The 16770-nt window shown below is 57.4% G+C and overlaps 2 protein-coding genes across 2 annotated transcripts; both read right to left on the bottom strand.

Moving 5' to 3' along the window:
• Positions 1-842: 842 nt before the first annotated feature.
• LOC130876183 (PDZ domain-containing protein GIPC3-like) lies at positions 843-5093 on the bottom strand. The gene is made up of 6 exons (XM_057772636.1): positions 4765-5093; positions 3520-3705; positions 3233-3413; positions 2602-2714; positions 1337-1418; positions 843-1178 (listed from the first exon to the last, which is right to left on the bottom strand). Exons 1-6 carry the CDS (start codon positions 4942-4944, stop codon positions 1027-1029), a joined length of 894 nt encoding a protein of 297 aa, XP_057628619.1. The 5' UTR covers positions 4945-5093; the 3' UTR covers positions 843-1026.
• A 2066-nt stretch (positions 5094-7159) lies between these two features.
• Positions 7160-11695, bottom strand: LOC130875820 (SWI/SNF-related matrix-associated actin-dependent regulator of chromatin subfamily E member 1-related). Its single transcript, XM_057772060.1, has 10 exons — positions 11642-11695; positions 11357-11412; positions 10590-10698; positions 10138-10341; positions 9637-9757; positions 9456-9502; positions 8286-8358; positions 7922-8137; positions 7672-7804; positions 7160-7592 (listed from the first exon to the last, which is right to left on the bottom strand). Exons 2-10 carry the CDS (start codon positions 11392-11394, stop codon positions 7580-7582), a joined length of 954 nt encoding a protein of 317 aa, XP_057628043.1. The 5' UTR covers positions 11395-11412; positions 11642-11695; the 3' UTR covers positions 7160-7579.
• Between the last annotated feature and the right edge of the window lie 5075 nt (positions 11696-16770).

Consider the following 16770-nt stretch of genomic DNA (forward strand, 5'->3'; position numbering starts at 1 on the left):
TGGTGGACCTTGCCTGGGCTCCCGAGCTAGCTGGTCCTCCAGAGTCGCTCCAAACGTTAAGAAAGGGCCAGGCTACAGTGGTGGCGACTGTTTCATAACTGGTCTGGGATTCAGAGTTGGGATGGAGCTCTGAGCCCAGTTGGGTCTTAACATTTGTCTGGGTTCTGGAGTGGGGCTGTGGGGCAGGACTTGGCCGGGGGACCTGGGCTCCAGCATCAGGGTTAGACCCCAGGCCCAGCTGGGCTCTAGAGCCAGGATTCCTATCTGGGTGGGCCTGAGTTCTAGAACGTGGCCCACCCTCAGGGCCTGTCTGTATTCTAGAAGCAGCCTTGATTTCAGAACAGAATTTGACCTGGGAGTTGCCCTGGGTTCTAGGTCTGGGTTTGGTCTCTGGGCTGGTGTGGTCTTCAGAACCGCCCTGGGCTCTGGAACTAGGTCTGGCCTCGGAGCCAGCCTGGGTTCTAGGGCTGGACTCGAATTCAAATTCAGGGTGGGTTCTAGAACAGGGCTCAGCCCCAGGGCTGCCCTTGGTTCCGGAGCTGGTCTGAGCCTCAGGACTGCTGTGGGTTCTAGAACCAGGCTGTGTCCCAGGACTAGATCGGGTTCTACAGCTTGGCTGGGTCTCAGAGCTGACCTGGGTGCTAGAAGTGGGCAGAACCTCAGGGTAGGCCTGGGCCTCGGGGTAGGCCTGGGTTACAGAGCTGTGCTCAATTCTAGAGCTGGACCAGGCCTCAGTTTTAGTTCTAGAGCTGGACTGGGCCTCCGGCCTGAACTGGGCTCCAGACGTTGGCTGGAGTTCCAGCTGGGTCTCAGAGCTGACCTGGGTGCTAGAACTAGGCTGGGCCCCAGGCCTGACCTGGGTTACAGAACTGGGTTTGGTTCGAGAGCCAGGTTGGGTCTTGGGGTGGGCCTGGGTTCCAGAACTGGGCCGGGTTCTAGAACCAGCCCGGGTTTCAGGGCTGTCCTGGGTCCTGGAGCGGCGTTGCGGCAGGGGGCTGGGCCCAGGGCTTCGGATCCCCGCACATGCTAGCCACAGGCGTCCTGGGCCTCGCCGATGGCTGCCCACACCTCTACCACGAACTCGTCCGGGAAGGCGAACTCGCCCAGAATGGCGTCCAGGCCGCGCGCGAAGGCCTGGGCTCCCTCTGCGCTCCGGGCAGTCTCCACCACTGCAGCTGCTGCGGGATCGGACAGATGGAAGGACGGACGGACGGAGGGATGGGATGGACAGAGGGACAGGACAGACAGGCGCAGCGACGGAACCAACTGTCAGCTCGGGCGCGTACTCCCGCCCCCAGCCCACGCCGGGGACCCCGCGCTTACCCGCGCCGCTTACCCAGCTCGGGGTCCCGGATGCCCATGTAGCTCTCCAGCAGGTCGTCCACCCTGCGCGCCGCCGCCACCTCCAAGTCGTTGGGCTGCGGACAGGTGAGTGACCGGGTGAGAGAGCAGGACCAAGGTTAATAAACCTTTGGTGGTTGCTAGGGGAAAGGGCTGCCGGACCGCGCGCCTAAGCATTGACGGGTGAGTGGGCTGGGGTAACGCCCTCCCCTCCGGATGGATTGACGACAGACGGCAAAGGGAGGGGCTGGGCGACCCGCCCCAAGGAGCCAGACTGTGAGCGACACTTTCTTCAGTGGTGAAGCTGCTGCTAGTCAGTCCCTGAAGTAAATCACGTGACATTAAAAAGAGGTGTGTGGGCCGGCGGTGGTGGTGCACGCCTTTAATCCCAGCACTCTGGAGACAGAGGCAGAGGATCTCTGTGAGTTTGAGCCCCAGTCTGGTCTACAAGAGCTAGTTCCAGGACAGCTCAGCTCGGGCTATACAGAGAAACCCTGTCTCGAAAAAAACAAAAAAAAGAAGAGGTGAGTGGAGGAGGAGGTCTTGGGGGGAGGGAGAGAGGGAGACACGATGAGGGGAGAAAGGGGGTAATGGGTGCCCTCAAACAAGCTTGACACGCGCGTGAAACATCTCACAAGGACACCCATTATCTAGTACAATTAAGACACAGAATTATAATTGTCTAGGCGCTCTGTGAGAGAGAAAGTTGGACTTCAATTCAGCCCCTAGAATCCTCGTAAAGGAGGAGGGGAGAAATGACTCCCCTGGTGTCCACTGACCTCTGCACGCTTGTACACACACACACACACATATACACACACACACATACACACACACTATGCAGGCAGAATGTCATAGAGTAATGAATGAAATTTTATAATTTAAAGTTGGGGAGAAAGGAAGACACAGATATTAAACTTGGGCCTCTACACACAAGTGCAAAAAAAGAAAAGCTGGAGGTCAATCGGTCCCTCCTGCATCTCCGGCCAGGGACGGTTGGCACCCCTGGGACCCTGTGATCTGGACTCATTCCTGTTTCCCCGCCTTCCAGCCGGTACCCGGTACCCGTTACACAAGCTGGGAAAGAGACCCGGGTCCTGCTCTGAATCAGGCTGGCCTTACTGTAACCATCCTCCTGCCTCACCCTCCTGAGTGCTGGGACGACAGCCCTGGGCTACCATCCGCATTCTGGGCTCCACGAGAAGGTGTTAATTGTGGCCACACCATTAGTTATGGGACTCCTAGGGACCCTGAACTCACCGCTTCCTCCACGGTAGCAGCGCCCCCAGAGCGCAGGCGCAGTGTCTCTCTCCCGCTGCTCACTTTGGCTTCCACGGGACACTTGCTGCTTCTATTTCTCTGGCCAATCATGTCTGCGGGGACAAAGCAGACACAGTGTTCTGTTTTGTGCGGACTGTTTTATGTTTGTTCTTTTCTGTAAACAGGGTCTTGCTCTGGCTGCCGCCGGCTCCTGAAGTCTGTTGAAGGGCTGGGGGCGTGGTCAGGGTGGAGCCCCGCCCACAATCCCTCTTTCCCTGAGCGACCCTGAGTGATGTTTGGGGACATTTGTGGCTTCCCACCTTGCGGAGCTCCTGACAAGGAGTGAGTTCAGCACCCTGAAGAGCTTGGGACACTACGGAGAAAACAGCCAGAACACTGCTGGCATCGCCAAGTTTGAGAAACTCTCCTGGAAGCAACCGCCTCTCCTCATCTGAGCATCCCAGGCACACCGCGAAGAAGCCATCGCAAACCAGGCCGGGATGAGGAGTTCTAGGTCATCCTTGTCTAACTACTGGGTTGAGGGTAGCCTGGGCTACGAGACTGTTGTCTCAGAAAACTGTTTCCTGCCTCTCCCTGCCCTGGGGCAAGCCCGGGGCGCGGTGGTCCTCACCGAAGGCTCTTCGGGGCTGCACCAGGCGCAGGGTGAAGGGCTGGGACTTGGGCAGCTCCCGCAGCATTTTGGCCACCTCGTAGTGCCGGCAGCCCACAATGGAGTGGTCGTTGATGGCCTCGATGCTGTCTCCCACGCACACTGCCTCGATCCTGTTGATGATGCTGCCTTCCTTGATTCTCTGTGGGGAATCGGTCACTCCTGAGGCCGCCGGGCCATCCTTCCCAGGGTCCCCAGAGTCTCCTTAGACCCAGACCACCCACGTCACCACACACACCCACAGGCACCTTGATGAAGGCGTATCCGGCCCCGTTGTCCGTGATGGTCAGTCCTAGAGCATCCTCTGTTTTGGTGACCTCCACCTCTTTGGTCTCTCCACGCACGTGTGCAAAGATGAAGTCTTCCAGTCCGATCTGCCCCCCAAGCAACTTCTGCATGTCCACTTTGTGACTATTGAGGGTACAGAACAGGATCTGTCCGGACAGGACAGGGACCACAATCAGTCACAGAGGTACCACCCTGTGCACACCCTTCTGGGGTAGATGGGCTCTGTGGGCGCCCCCTGGAGGCCAGAGGCACCTGTGTGCCCATGGGCCACAGCTGTGGCCCCCACTGCTCACCTGTGAACAAGGGGGCAGGCCTGACTGTGGGCATGGTGTCTGTCTGTCATCCCAGCACTCAGGAGGCTGAGCCAGGAGGATGACTGAGAGTCTCAGACTTCCTCAAGCATCCTGGTTTACCAATGTAACCACAGAAGCTGGGGAGCTGAGGCAAGGGGATTGCTGCAAGCTAGAAGCCAGCTTGGGTTACAGAGCAAGTTCCAGGACAGCCGGGGCTACAAAGTGAGATCTTATCCTAATTTAACAAACAAAGGGACGGGAGCAGGCGAGACAGCTGCCAGCTGGCCAGGCCCACATGGCGGAAGGGGGAACTGCCCCCACAAGCTGTTCCCCAACCTCCGCCGTTTGCTCTGGTGCCCCCACATGCGATAAACTAAAAACACACTAAGTGGTGGCGCATGCCTTTAATCCCAGTAATCGGGAAGCAGAGGCAGGCGGACCTTTGTGAGTTCAAGGCCAGCCTGGTCTACAGAGCGAGTTCCAGGTCAGTCGGGTTTACACGGTGAGACCCTGGTCTCAGAAAAAAAAATTAAGAAAAAAGAAAGAAAAGAAACCAACAACTAGAAACGTAACACGAAGAATTAAATTCAAGAAATTAAAAGTGATGTGTTAAGGGTCTCGTGTAGCCCAGGCGGACCTTCCAGTTTACTGCGTAGCTTGAATCCTCCACCTTCCCAGCACTGGGTAACAGCCCTTACCTTACACTACTACACCTGTATCCTATGTGGGCGACGGAATTTGGCCGTTCGCACACTCTGCCCACTGAGCTGATTCCCACCCACCAGCCACGCCGGCGTCCTGACGCCTGGGTCGGGTCCTCGGCGGATGTGGGGACCCCACCCACACGGTCTCGTCCGGCTTTTCGCGAGGCGTGCAGATGGGTCCCGGGCGGGGCCTGGGGTTCGACCTCACCTCTGTGGGCGCAATGCCGAAGGCCTCGGCGATCTTGGCATAGAGCTCGCGGACGTTGGTGAAGCCCTCGATCCTGCCCGTGGGGCTGCCGTGCGCCAGCTGCGTGCGGAACACCAGGCGCGGGCGCGCGCGGGCGGGGGGCTCGGTGGCCCCGGGCTCGCGGGGCGCAGCGCTGTCCATGGCGCGCGGGGTCCGCCGCGTCCTGCGCCTCCCGCCCCGGGCCGGCGACAGCCGAGCCGGGCGTAAGCGGATCCGGGAACTTGAGCCGCCCGCGGGAAGGTGAAACCGCGCGGGGACCAGACGCGCAGCTCCCTGGGGACCCGCGAACAACAGGGGGAGGCCCTGGGCTCCGGCGCTATGCGCAGTCCAGGCGTCCCGGGAGCCCCGCCCCGCTCGCCCCCCTCCCCGCTCCGCGCAAGGCCCACCGCCCTCCTCTCTGCTCAGCCACGCGTGCCTCCCTCCTCTCCCTGCCCCAGGGCCCTTGCACAAGCTGCGACCTCCTCTGGGGCTCAGTCCCCAGAGCCTCCAATGAGTTCTTGCTCACCTGTTTATGCCAAAGACCACCTGCTGCCCGTACCTCCGAATCTCCCCGCCCCCCCTTTTTTTTTCAAAAAAAAAAAGTTTTGTTTTTGAAACAGGGTCTCCTGGTAGTGCAGGCTGGCCCGGAACTCCTCCTGATCCTCCTGCCTCCGCCTCCCCAGTGCTGGGATGGAGATGCAGGTGTGTGGTGGACTAGACCTGAGCCAGATGAAGTGGAGTAGGGGGCAGAAGTAGACGCACGGGTCTCCTAGATTCCCTCTACAGAGTGCCACAGAGGAGCTGGTTTCAGAGAGTCAGACACACACACACACACACACACACACACACACACACACACAGACAGAGAGACAGACAGAGAGAGACAGAGAAAGTGTCTAGGCCTGGAGACACCGGCCCAGCGGGGGAGGTGGAGGCAGAGAATGAGGAGTTCGGTGTCACCCTTGGCTACACAGTGAGTTCCAGGCTAGCCTGGGCTACATGAGGCCTTAACACAAAACAAAACTCAAAATTAATTAATTGTCCCTCAGCTCTTTTGCTTGTTCAGTTGAATTTTTGTTTGCTTGCCTACTTACTTGCTTTTGTCTGTTTCTTTTTTAGGACAAGGTTTCTCTGTGTAGCCCTGGCTATCCTGGAACTCCCTCTGTAGTCCAGGCTGGCCTCCAACACAGAGATCCACCTGCCTCTGCCTCCCGAGTGTTGGGATTAAAGGCGTGCGCCACCAATGCCCGGCTCCCTCCCTCAGTTCTAAAGTGGGGGTGTTCCCCCTCCTCACGTGCTCTGAGAGGCGTTCCCTACTCTGTCTGCCCGGCTGCAGGCCTATTGACCAGTCTCCACCTCTGTCATTTCTCAGCGGACAGTCCTAGCTCTGTGTCAACTTTCCTTTTCTCGAAAAGACACTCTCTGTTGGCACAGTGCCCACTCTGCCCCAGCGTGACCTCACTGGAGTTAATTACACCCGCCATCACCCTAATTCCTAATACGGTCATGCCTGGAGGTTCTGGGGCGAGGGCTGGAACACGTGGGGGGGAGGGGAGACAGTTCCTCGGCACCACGCATGTGGGATTGTGCACGTTCTTACAGATAGTCTCACTCTCTCATTATTAAGCAGCCCCCTGGCAGAACTCTCTCACGGAGGAGCCAGAGTTATCCGAGACAATTATCTGCGACATCCCGACTGCTGTGTAAACAGGACGCAGGCACAGGCTGGCCTCGCCAGAGTGACGCACGACAGCCTGCGGCACGCTGGACATTTCCGGGCACGCTGAACTGTCCCGGGCACATTGGACAGTCCCGTGCACACTGGACCTTCCCGGGGCACACTGGACAGTTCTGGGGCACGCTGGACCGTCCCCGAGCACACTGGACCATCCCAGAGCACACTGGGCCGTCCGGTGCACACTGGATAGTCCCGGGGCACACTGGACTGTACCATGCACACTGGAGTATTACTCAGCCGTGAAGAGGGCATGGCCCGCAGCGTCAGGACGGTGCTGTCGTGCTCGGTGAATGAGCCAGACACGTGACTCCAAGCACGGGGCATGGGTGACGGGTGCACTTCTGGAACTACGCAGAGCTGACAGCTGGAGGACCCGGGGAAGTGCGTGTGCTGTTTCCTAAGACAGTAAAATTGCTGAGGACCTAGTCTGGAAACTGGGGTGAACTGAATGGCCAGCCCGACTCCACCCTCGAACCCTTAAAGGACCCTCAGGAGGGCCGGGTCGATGGGAGACCCCAGCCCAGCTCTGCCTCAGTTTCCCCACCTGATAAGAGGGTAGTAAAGGATCTGAGACCCTCTACCAGAGGTCACTGTAGCGAGAGAATCAGGCGAAGGGCCAGGCCCACTCCCCCCAAGCCGCAAAAATTAACTTCAGTGCAAATCCCACTTCTTTTTATTTAAAAGTCCGGATCGGGTGATGGAAGACACTGGGGTGGGGGCTGTACTGCACCCTCCCCTGGCTGTGACACGTCGCCCAGCGCCTGCGCAGTGGGACCCCCGGACCTGCGGTGAGTGCCCTAGGGTCGAGCTCTGCACCTGGGGCGGGGTGTGTCCAAGTCGAGCGGCTGTGGCTCCTCCGTTCCTCTCCCTGCAAGGCAGGGAGGGCCCGGGCTCTGCAACCTGGGAGTCTAGGATTCGAAGCTAAAGGGATGCGTTGACACTTCATTTGAGGGGGGTTCTGGAGACCCCAAGGTGCAGCACGGGGCGCGGCCCCATCGGGACCCCCAGCTTCTTCCTCGGCGGGTGGGGTCGGGGGTCTCCCGGTCCTGGAGGGCTCTGTCACAGGTGTTCGCTGTGGGACGGAAAGGGGTGATGGAGACCGGAGGCAGAGCCGTGCACTCCCCGCCCCCCGCCCCGCCCCGCCCGCGCACCTGGCCACTCGCGCCAGGATCTCCTTGACGCGCGCGATCAGCCTCTCGTGCTGCGCGGGGTCACGCTCGATGGCTCCGTGCAGTCGCGCCATGTAGAAGTCCAGGGTCCCGAGCGTCGGCGTCTCCCCGGTGCCTGCGGGACAGCGGGTGAGCGAGGGGCGGGGCCTTGCTGGGAAAGGGCGGAGCGGGTCGAGCGCGTAGGAAGGCGGGCTCGGTGGGCGGGGCCGGGGCTGTGGGCGGGGCCGCGCACCGGGCACCGGCAGCGAGGCGAAGCTGGCGGTGAGCGCCTGCCTCACGGCTTGCAGTTGCTGCTGCAGCGCCAGCGTGCGCCGCTCCTCCAGCGCCAGCTCCTGCTCCAGACGCTCGCGCGCGCTGCTCATGCTCTGCGTGTGGCGCTGCAGCACCGCGTTCTGCTCCTCGAAAGCCACGTTCATCTTCCGCAGGCGCCGCAACTCCGCTTCACGTGCTGCGGGAAGGGAGTCAGAGCCCAGCGCGGGGCTGGATAGAGCACGGAGGGCGCGCGACAGGCACTCCATCCCTGGCCTCACCTCTGACCCCCAGCCCCCTCCAGCCCTTACTCTCCAACCAAGGTACCAGCACCTGCCAAACCTCACCTTTGTTTTGGTCCAAAAACTCTTCAGTGAAGATGGGAACATCGAAGGTGGAAAAGCCATCGCAGTCCACACCCTGGGACATGGCAATGAGTTTGATGGGGACTCTGGGGCGGGGGGGGGGGGGGGGGGGCGGATCTCCTGGGCCACTCTCGGTGGCAGTGCGGCCTACTTCTGCTGTGTGTCTGTGTGTATGCCCACAGAGGCCAGAAGAGGACAGAGGATTCCCGCAGAGCTGGAACTTCAGGGGCTGTGAGTGGCCATGTGGGTTCTGGGAATTGAACCCCAGTCCTCCTCAGGGGCAACCGATGCTCTTAACCGTGCTGAACAGGGCTCTGTACACACCAAGCAAGCACTCTGTGCACAGATTTATTCCTGTGATTGGCGTTACTCTTCATGTTTGTGGTTCTTTTTTGTTTGTTTTGTTTTTTGAGACAGGGTTTCTCTCTGAGCCTTGGCTGTCTTGCAACTCGCTCTGTAGACCAGGCTGGCTGCACACTCACAGAGATCCTCCTGCCTCTGCCTCCCGAGTGATGGGATTAAAGACGTGCGCCACCACGGCTCAGCTTGTGTTTTAACACAAGGTCCTTCTCTGTTCAAACCTGTCACACCCCACCTACCACAAGCTCCAAGTGTCGGGAGCTTAGGTGTGTGCTGCCGTGCCCACCTCAGCAACAGTCAGGGGCGAGAAGGGCTGCAGCTGAGTGGGCGGAGCGCTTGCCCAGCACAGAGCTCTGGGACGCACACCATGTCTGTCATCCCCAAACTGGAGAAAGAGGCAGGAAGATCGGAATTCAAGGCCATCTTCAGCCTCACAGTGAGATCCAGGCTAGCCTGGGCTACGTAAGGCCCTCTCTCTCAAATGAAAACACTTCAATTGACTCCGTGTGTGTGTGTGTGTGTGTGTGTGTGTGTGCATGCATGCGAGTGTGTGTGTGTGTGTGTGTGTGTGTGTGCGCGCCTGTGAGCCATGAGTCCTCTGCATGCTGGGCCATGATTTCACCACTAAGTCATGCCCCATCCAGGGTTGCTGTGGCCCCTCAGGAGTCCTGCCTCTGACTGGAGCACATCTAGACCAGAAACGGTCATGATCACTTCCTCCTCTGAACATGGCCCTGACCAGCTTGAAACATCCACGCCTTCTCCCCCACGTACTTCCGGCCAGCACCTTACCTTGTGCCCGTTCAGGAGTGTGTTCATGAGTCCAGAGCCAGAGTCCTCTAGTGGAGAGGGAGAGCGTGGTCAGTCAGGGCTGGGGGGGGGGGGTTCCTCCAGGCCAGTGCCGACACCCATGACCCCGTCTTGATACTAAGTGTCTGTGTCTGCACCTCATCACAGGCCCAGGGCCCCTCACCTTTTTTTATTTTGTTTTCTTGGATCTTCTCCGAGCAGACCTTGTAGGCCTCTGACTGCTGGTATGCCCACAGCTCCTTCAAGTACTGCTGTTTCTCCTTCTCCGCCTCGTCCAGGTACCGCTGGGAGGGGGCAGCAACCACAGATTAGGGATAGCCCAGAGGAAGGCAGGCAGCCAGGGCCAGGACCCTGCCCCCATAGCTCCCACCTTCCCTCTAGCTCTTGGAGAATATACATTCTCAACGTCTAACTGATGCCCAGGATTTTCTGTTCACCTTTCTGCCCCTGAACTCCATGTTCTACGCCCTGGCTGGTGTGATAGCTGTGTGATTTGTGTGGGATGTGTGCTGTGCCCACGTGTGCAGACCTCAGTCCGTTGGTCACTCTCCACCTTGTTCTTTGAGGCAGGGTCACTCACTGATCTCACCCATGAGGCATGCCTTCCTGGCCAGGAGCCCCAGGGGCCCTCCTGTCTGCCTCTCCCATCTCCTTCGTTCCCCACCTGCTTTTCTGTCGGCTGCAGCTTGCTCCACTCGGCGCCCAGCATCTTGGTGATCTCCGGAAAGGGCAGGTCCGGGTGGCGAGTGCGAATCTGCTCCCGCCGCTCGTTCAGAAAGCGAACATAGCCCGTGACAGGCGCCTTGGGCCCATTGGGGAGAATCTTCTTTCTCTTCTTGCCCTTGGGCCAGCCTCTCTTCTTCACAGGCTGCAGGAGGGAGCTGTGCACTTGGGAGGGGCCCTGGGACATGTGGGCGTGGCCCTGGGTCGTGTGGGCAGGGTCTAGCTCAGGCACTGGTCAAGGGTCAGAACTCCGGAGAGTCAAAAGAGGGGGTCCTGGGCCGGTACTGAGCCTGCCAGGGGTGGCGCCGAGGCCACTGACAGGCTAGGCAGGCTGGAGCGCGGCCTCTAGCTAGGCAGTGGGAGGCTTCTATACGGTGTGAACCTGTGACTCACCTCCTCCTCCTGGGACCCCTTCTCTCCCGCACGGGGACCCTCGCTGCGTTCCTGTTTGACAGTCACTACAAAGGCCCCGTGCTGGCCCTGAGTCTTGCCTCCCGCAGGCCTTGGGAACACGGAAACCAGGGTCATCCCCCATGCCGGAAGCATCCCCTCATACCACCTCCTGTGGCTGGGGATCGCAGAAGTGTGTGGGAGTCCACGTGAGCCCAGGAAAAGGGAGGAGTGGGGACCGAACGTTTGAGGACCGGAGGGTCACAGCAGACCTCGGGAACAGCCCAAGGATTTCAAGCTGGGGACGGGTGGGTTCGGGGCCATGCAGGAACTTGGGGACAAGATGAGGTAGTGAGGGAGACCATAGGGTACCCTAACAATTCTGGGGGAGCAGAGACCCTAGAGTCAGAAACCTGTGAATACTGAGGTCCCAGGAGTGGAGATAAGGTAGCTAGGGGGCAGGGACAAGACTGAACCAGGGGTTCAGGAAGGTGGGGACCGAGCATGTCCAGCAGCACTTGGGCTGAAAGAGGCCATGTCTGGGGTACCCTGAGTTGGGGATAGGACAATTCTAGAGTTACATGGAGTGGGGACAGGGAATGCCAGGTTCAGGAGTACCCGAGGGTGGGCAGGGGTCCCGTGGGGTGCACACAGGGCATGTCTAGGGGGTACCCGGGGTGAAAACACGCCATGCCTAGGGGTACCCAAGGATGGGACAGGGCATGACCGGGGTGCCCAGGGAGGGGACAAGCTGGGGAAGGCGCACTCACGCGGTGGCCCCGCCTGGCTGCCGGGGGCCGTGGGACATGGCCTCTCTGGGCGGGACCTGGAACGGAGGCCGGCAGAGGTCAGGGGGTCCCGCCCGCCACCCCGATGGGAACCCCAGGCCAGTGCCCAGGGCGCCCTGGGGGGGAGGGGGGAGGCGGATCCCGGGGCGGGAGGTCCTCGGGCAGGCGGCCCCGCGATCCTTTGTTGAGAGATCGAGTCCTGGAGGCCGCGCCCCGAGCCCCCCAGCCCCCGCCCCGCGCAGGCCCCGACTTCCCGGCTCTTTTCACCTCCAAAAAAACTTTCCCGGGACCTGGGATGCGGCGTTGCTCCAACCAAGCGCCCGCGGCCGCCCCGCCCATATGCTAATGAGGCCAAGCATAATGCGCCCATTGGCCAAGGACGCTGACGGGGGCGGGGTCATGCAGATCAGTCTCGGCGCGCCCGGCGGTGATTGGCTGAAAAGCTACGAAACCGCGTGGGAGGCGCGTCGGGCAGGTTGCGGGCGGGTGCGTCAAGTTCGGCTGCGCTCGGACGCGCTCGGGACCAATCGGAGGTGATTGGCTGCTAGCTATGGGGCGGAGCTCCTTAAAGGGCCAGAAGTCCCCATGCTGACATGGGAGCTCCGGTGTGGGAATGAGGATCGGAGTCCTCACTAAGAGGAGACGTTCTTACTAGGTTTACGAGGAAGGAGTTAATTTCCAAAGAGGCAACCCCTGCAGTAGGACAAAGTGTACTTTTTCTTACCACATTGAAAAAAAAAGAGGGGGAGCTTATGAGATGCCACAGCACCTGGAGAAGCTTGCCACCTAGTGGGCAAGACATGAGTTCGGAACGTGAGAACCGGTGAATGAAAGAACGGAACGAACGAACTGATAAGCAAGCTAGAGAAATGCTCAGTGGTTAAGAGCACTAAATTCTCTTGCACAGGTCCTGAGTTCATTTCCCAGGACTCACACGGCCACTCACAACTACCCTCACACAGACATACACAGGCAAAGCGCCAAGGCATATAAAATAAAAGTAAATAAATTATTAGTTAAAAAAAAAACAGGCAGTATTGGCACACGCCTTTAATCCCAGCACTCAGGAGACAGAGGCTGGTGGATCTCTGTGAGTTCGAGGCCAGTCTGGTCTACAGAGTGATCTCAGGGACAGCTAGGGCTTTTACACAGACGAAACTTGTCTTAAAAAAAAAAAACCCAAAATCAAACAAAAATTAAACAAACAACACTGAGCCATACTTCAGGCCCTTTTGCCGTTTTGTTTTATTTTATTTTATTTTTTTATTTTATTTTTTTTTTAAAGATTTATTTATTTATTATGTATACAGTGTTCTGCTGACCAGAAGGGGCACCAGATCTCATTATAGATGGCTGTGAGCCACCATGTGGTTGCTGGGAATTGAACTCAGGACCTCTGGAAGAGCAGGCAGTGCTCTTAACCTCTGAGCCATCTCTCCAGCCCCCTGCCGTTTTGTTTTAAGAGTGACTTATTGGCCGGGCGGTGGTGGCGCACGCCTTTAATCCCAGCACTCGGGAGGCAGAGGCAGGCGGATCTCTGTGAGTTCGAGGCCAGCCTGGTCTACAGAGGGAGTTCCAGGACAGGCTCCAAAGCTACAGAGAAACCCTGTCTCGAAAAACCAAAAAAAAAAAAAAAGAGTGACTTATTATTTTATGTTTATGAGTATTTTACTGTATGCGTGTCTATGTCTTATGTGCTTGCCTCATACCCAGGTCGATCAACAGACTCTGGGACTGGACTTACAGATAGTCGTTTAGCGGACAAGTGGGTGCTGGAAATTGAACCCAGGTCCTCTGCAAGAGAAACAGGAACTCAACCACAGAGCCAGCTCTCCAAATCTCTTATAGTCTCTGTTTAACTGTGGAAGTCACAGAAGACCAGAGTGAAAATCACACCTGGCAAAGGAGATGTAGAATGTCTTCTGTCACCGGGCGGTGGTGGCGCACGCCTTTAATCCCAGTACTTGGAGGCAGAGGCAGGTGGATCTCTGTGAGTTCAAGGCCAGCCTGGTCTACAAGAGCTAGTTCCAGGACAGGCTCCAAAGCTACAGAGAAACCCTGTCTCGAAAAACCACAAGAAGAAGGAGGAGGAGGAGGAGGAGGAGGAGGAGGAGGAGGAGGAAGAAGAAGAAGAAGAAGAAGAAGAAGAAGGTGGTCTTCTGTCTTTTCTATTCAAATAATGGAGATCAAATTCAAGTTCTTGGGTTTCTCCGAGAGCCCCTTTGCCAGCTGAGTCTTCTCACCAGCCCAGGGCTAGCCTTCAAAATGCTGTTTTTATGAAAATGCTCCCAAGCAAACCTCCATCCCAGATCTAGGAGTCAGTGAGGAGCCTCCCAGCCTGGTCGTCCTGCTGTAGTTCAATGTACCTCTTGTGCAGGGGGTAAAATCCAGGCTCCATGGGAAAAAAACCCAGCGACCTCAGGTCAGGGAATGCACACAGACCATCTCCGCAGTCCTCCTGCATAAAGAGTATGTTCATTTGTTTATTTTGTGTAGGGGTTGGGTCGCACACATCGGAGCACATGGTGAAGCTCAGAGGACAACTTGCAGGAGTTCGTGTTCTCTCTCTCTCTCTCTCTCTCTCTCTCTCTCTCTCTCTCTCTCTCTCTCTCTCTCTCTCTCTCTCTCTCTCTCTCAAGACAGGGTTTCTCTGTGTAGCTCTGACTGTCCTGGAACTTGCTCTGTAGACCAGGCTGTCCTCTAACTCACAGAGTGCTGGGATTACAGGCCTGTGCCACAACCACCCTGCTAGCTCAGTGGTTTAAAAGCATAAAGTACACTGCTCTACCAGTTTGGTACCTGGTATCCACACAGAGAGCTGGGTTATGGTCAGGGTGGAGCCCCGCCTAGAATCCCCAGTGAGGGCTGGGGGCGTGGTCAGGGTGGAGCCCCGCCTAGAATCCCCAGTGAGGGCTGGGGGCGTGGTCAGGACGGAGCCCCGCTTAGAATCCCCAGTGAGGGGCTGGGGGCCTGTTAGGCTGTTTCCACCAAACACGGGGGTCTTGCGCTCCATCCTCCCACACTGCAGAAAACTGAAGTACAACGCTGTGATGCTGTAACATTGGACTAATCACAATGTAGGTGACTCATTAGACACGTGGTGGTTACGGCATGTTTCTAAGGGACTACACAGATGTGCACATATGCAGGCATGTGATTATACTTCTGCCTTAATGGCAGGTGCAAGTGATTCCCCAAAACTCACCAGTTGGAGGCTTCTGAGCCTCCCTCCTCCCCCGGGGGAAGCAGGGTAGATAAGGTTGGGCTTCCTGTGACAGCATAGATGAGCATTGCTTGGAGACAGCGCAGGCTGCAGTGAGGACAGAGCACAGGGCCCAGCCAAGGGAGGCTTCTTCTGGTCAGGGGACACCAGGGCCCAGGATCAGGAAGGGAGAAGCTGGCCTGGCCGCCGCCCTGCTACCGGTGTTAAGAGCTGGGCGTGGCAGCTCCTGCCTTCCACCTCAGCACTCTGGAGGCAGAGGCGGGAGTAATTTGTGAGTTCCAGTCCAACCTGTGATACATAGTGAGAACCTCTCAAAAATAACAATTAAAAATAAATAAAAAATAAGGCAGACTCAGGTGTGAGTTACGGTGTTTCCCACCCCACGAAGCAAGAGGACATCAGCGGTGGGCGTGGGGAGAGCTGTTGGTGAGGGGTGTGGTCCAGACAGAAGTAGTTGCCCAGATGGAGTGCGTGTGGGAGCCTGCTTCCTTGATGCTCAAATAGCAGATGTATCTGCATATCTCTTCTATTTTTGGTTTATTTAACTTTTTATTTTATGTGCATTGGTGAGAAGGTGTCAGATCCCCTGGAACTGGGTCTTTAGGCAGTTGTGAGCTGCCATGTGGGTGCTGGGAATTTAACCGGGGTCCTCTGGAAGAGCAGTCAGTGCTCTTAACCACTGAGCCATCTCTCCACCCCCGACCCCCCCGGGGGTTCTACATTTTTAATTTTCATTTTTGTTAGTGGGAATGGAACCCAGTACTTTGCTGAGACTAGTCAGGCTTTCTACCCTTATGCCACGCCCCTAGACCCTCACTGGGGATTCTAGGCGGGGCTTCACCCTGACCACGCCCCCAGCCCCTCACTGGGGATTCTAGGCGGGGCTCCACCCTGACCACGCCCCCAGCCCCCTCACTGGGGATTCTAGGCGGGGCTTCACCCTGACCACGCCCCCAGCCCCTCACTGGGGATTCTAGGCGGGGCTCCACCCTGACCACGCCCCCAGCCCCTCACTGGGGATTCTAGGGAATTTTCTTTGACCCCTGAGCCATGTCCCTGACAACTTTGGTTGTTGTTGCTTTTAATCCTGTTTTAGACAGGGCCTCATTGTGCAGCCCTTGCTCTCCTGGACCTCATCCAGACCCACCTGCCTCTGTGGGGTGCTGGAATTAATGGTGTACCCCACTAGACCATGCCCCAGGTCTTCTTTTACCATCTTGATTAAGGGTTTCACTAAATTGCTCAGTGTAGTGGGAATCTAGAAGAGTTATTGTATCTTTGGTAAACATAGAATGTTCTAATTGTTTCTCACCGTCTGAGGTAACAGTTGAATGTATTAGTGTTCCTTGAAGATCCTAGACTTTGAAGAAACCATTGTAGAGAATGATGGCTGTTTCCTATGATCTGTAGAGTTGTTTTTTCTGAGGTTTTCCATCTGTCTCTGGACACAAGCCTATCCAGGCACAAGTTTGTGAACTGGTTGTGATGATTTCCTTCAGGGTAACATATAGAAATAGATCAAAGGGGCTTGAGTGTGAGGAACTTGTACCCCAAACAACCTTTGTGTACAAAAACTTCCATTCCTCCCGGCTGCCAGAGAACCTAAAATCACATTCTGGAGCGACCCTTTTTCTTGGACCACCTATGTGACACAGTACACCTGACAGCCCCGTCTGCCATTGAACTCGCAATCCCCCTGCCTCATCCTTCTGGGGACAAAGCTCAGTGGTGGAGCATTAGCCTTGCGGGCCCCGGGTTCCATCCCTGCCAGGTTATCAAACCAAACAAAACAAAGGCTTCTTAGAACTTGGAACAGTGCCACCAATCCCAGCTCTCAGGAGACAGGGGTAGGCAGATCTCTGAGTTTGTCTCTTCCTTATTGAACAGTGAGGGAAACTGAGGCCTCCTGGCTTGCCCTGACACCTGACCTTCACCCTCAGATCTCAGAATGTTAAGCACAGACTTGGAACCCCCCCCCCCCCGCAGCAGGTCTGGCCCCCGCTGCTTCAAAGCTGGCCCCGCACCCCGAGGCTGGACTCTGGCCACAAGGATATCCGATGCCCAGAGGATGGACGGATGGGAGCGTGGGTTTGGCGTCCAGGGCTGCCAGACGCTCAAGGGACATCAAAGGCTGTCAGGATCTATTTGGACTCTGAGTCCCGGTGTCCTACCC

Source organism: Chionomys nivalis, chromosome 6 (assembly GCF_950005125.1).
Source record: "Chionomys nivalis chromosome 6, mChiNiv1.1, whole genome shotgun sequence".
In the NCBI taxonomy this organism is placed as follows: Eukaryota; Metazoa; Chordata; class Mammalia; order Rodentia; family Cricetidae; genus Chionomys; species Chionomys nivalis.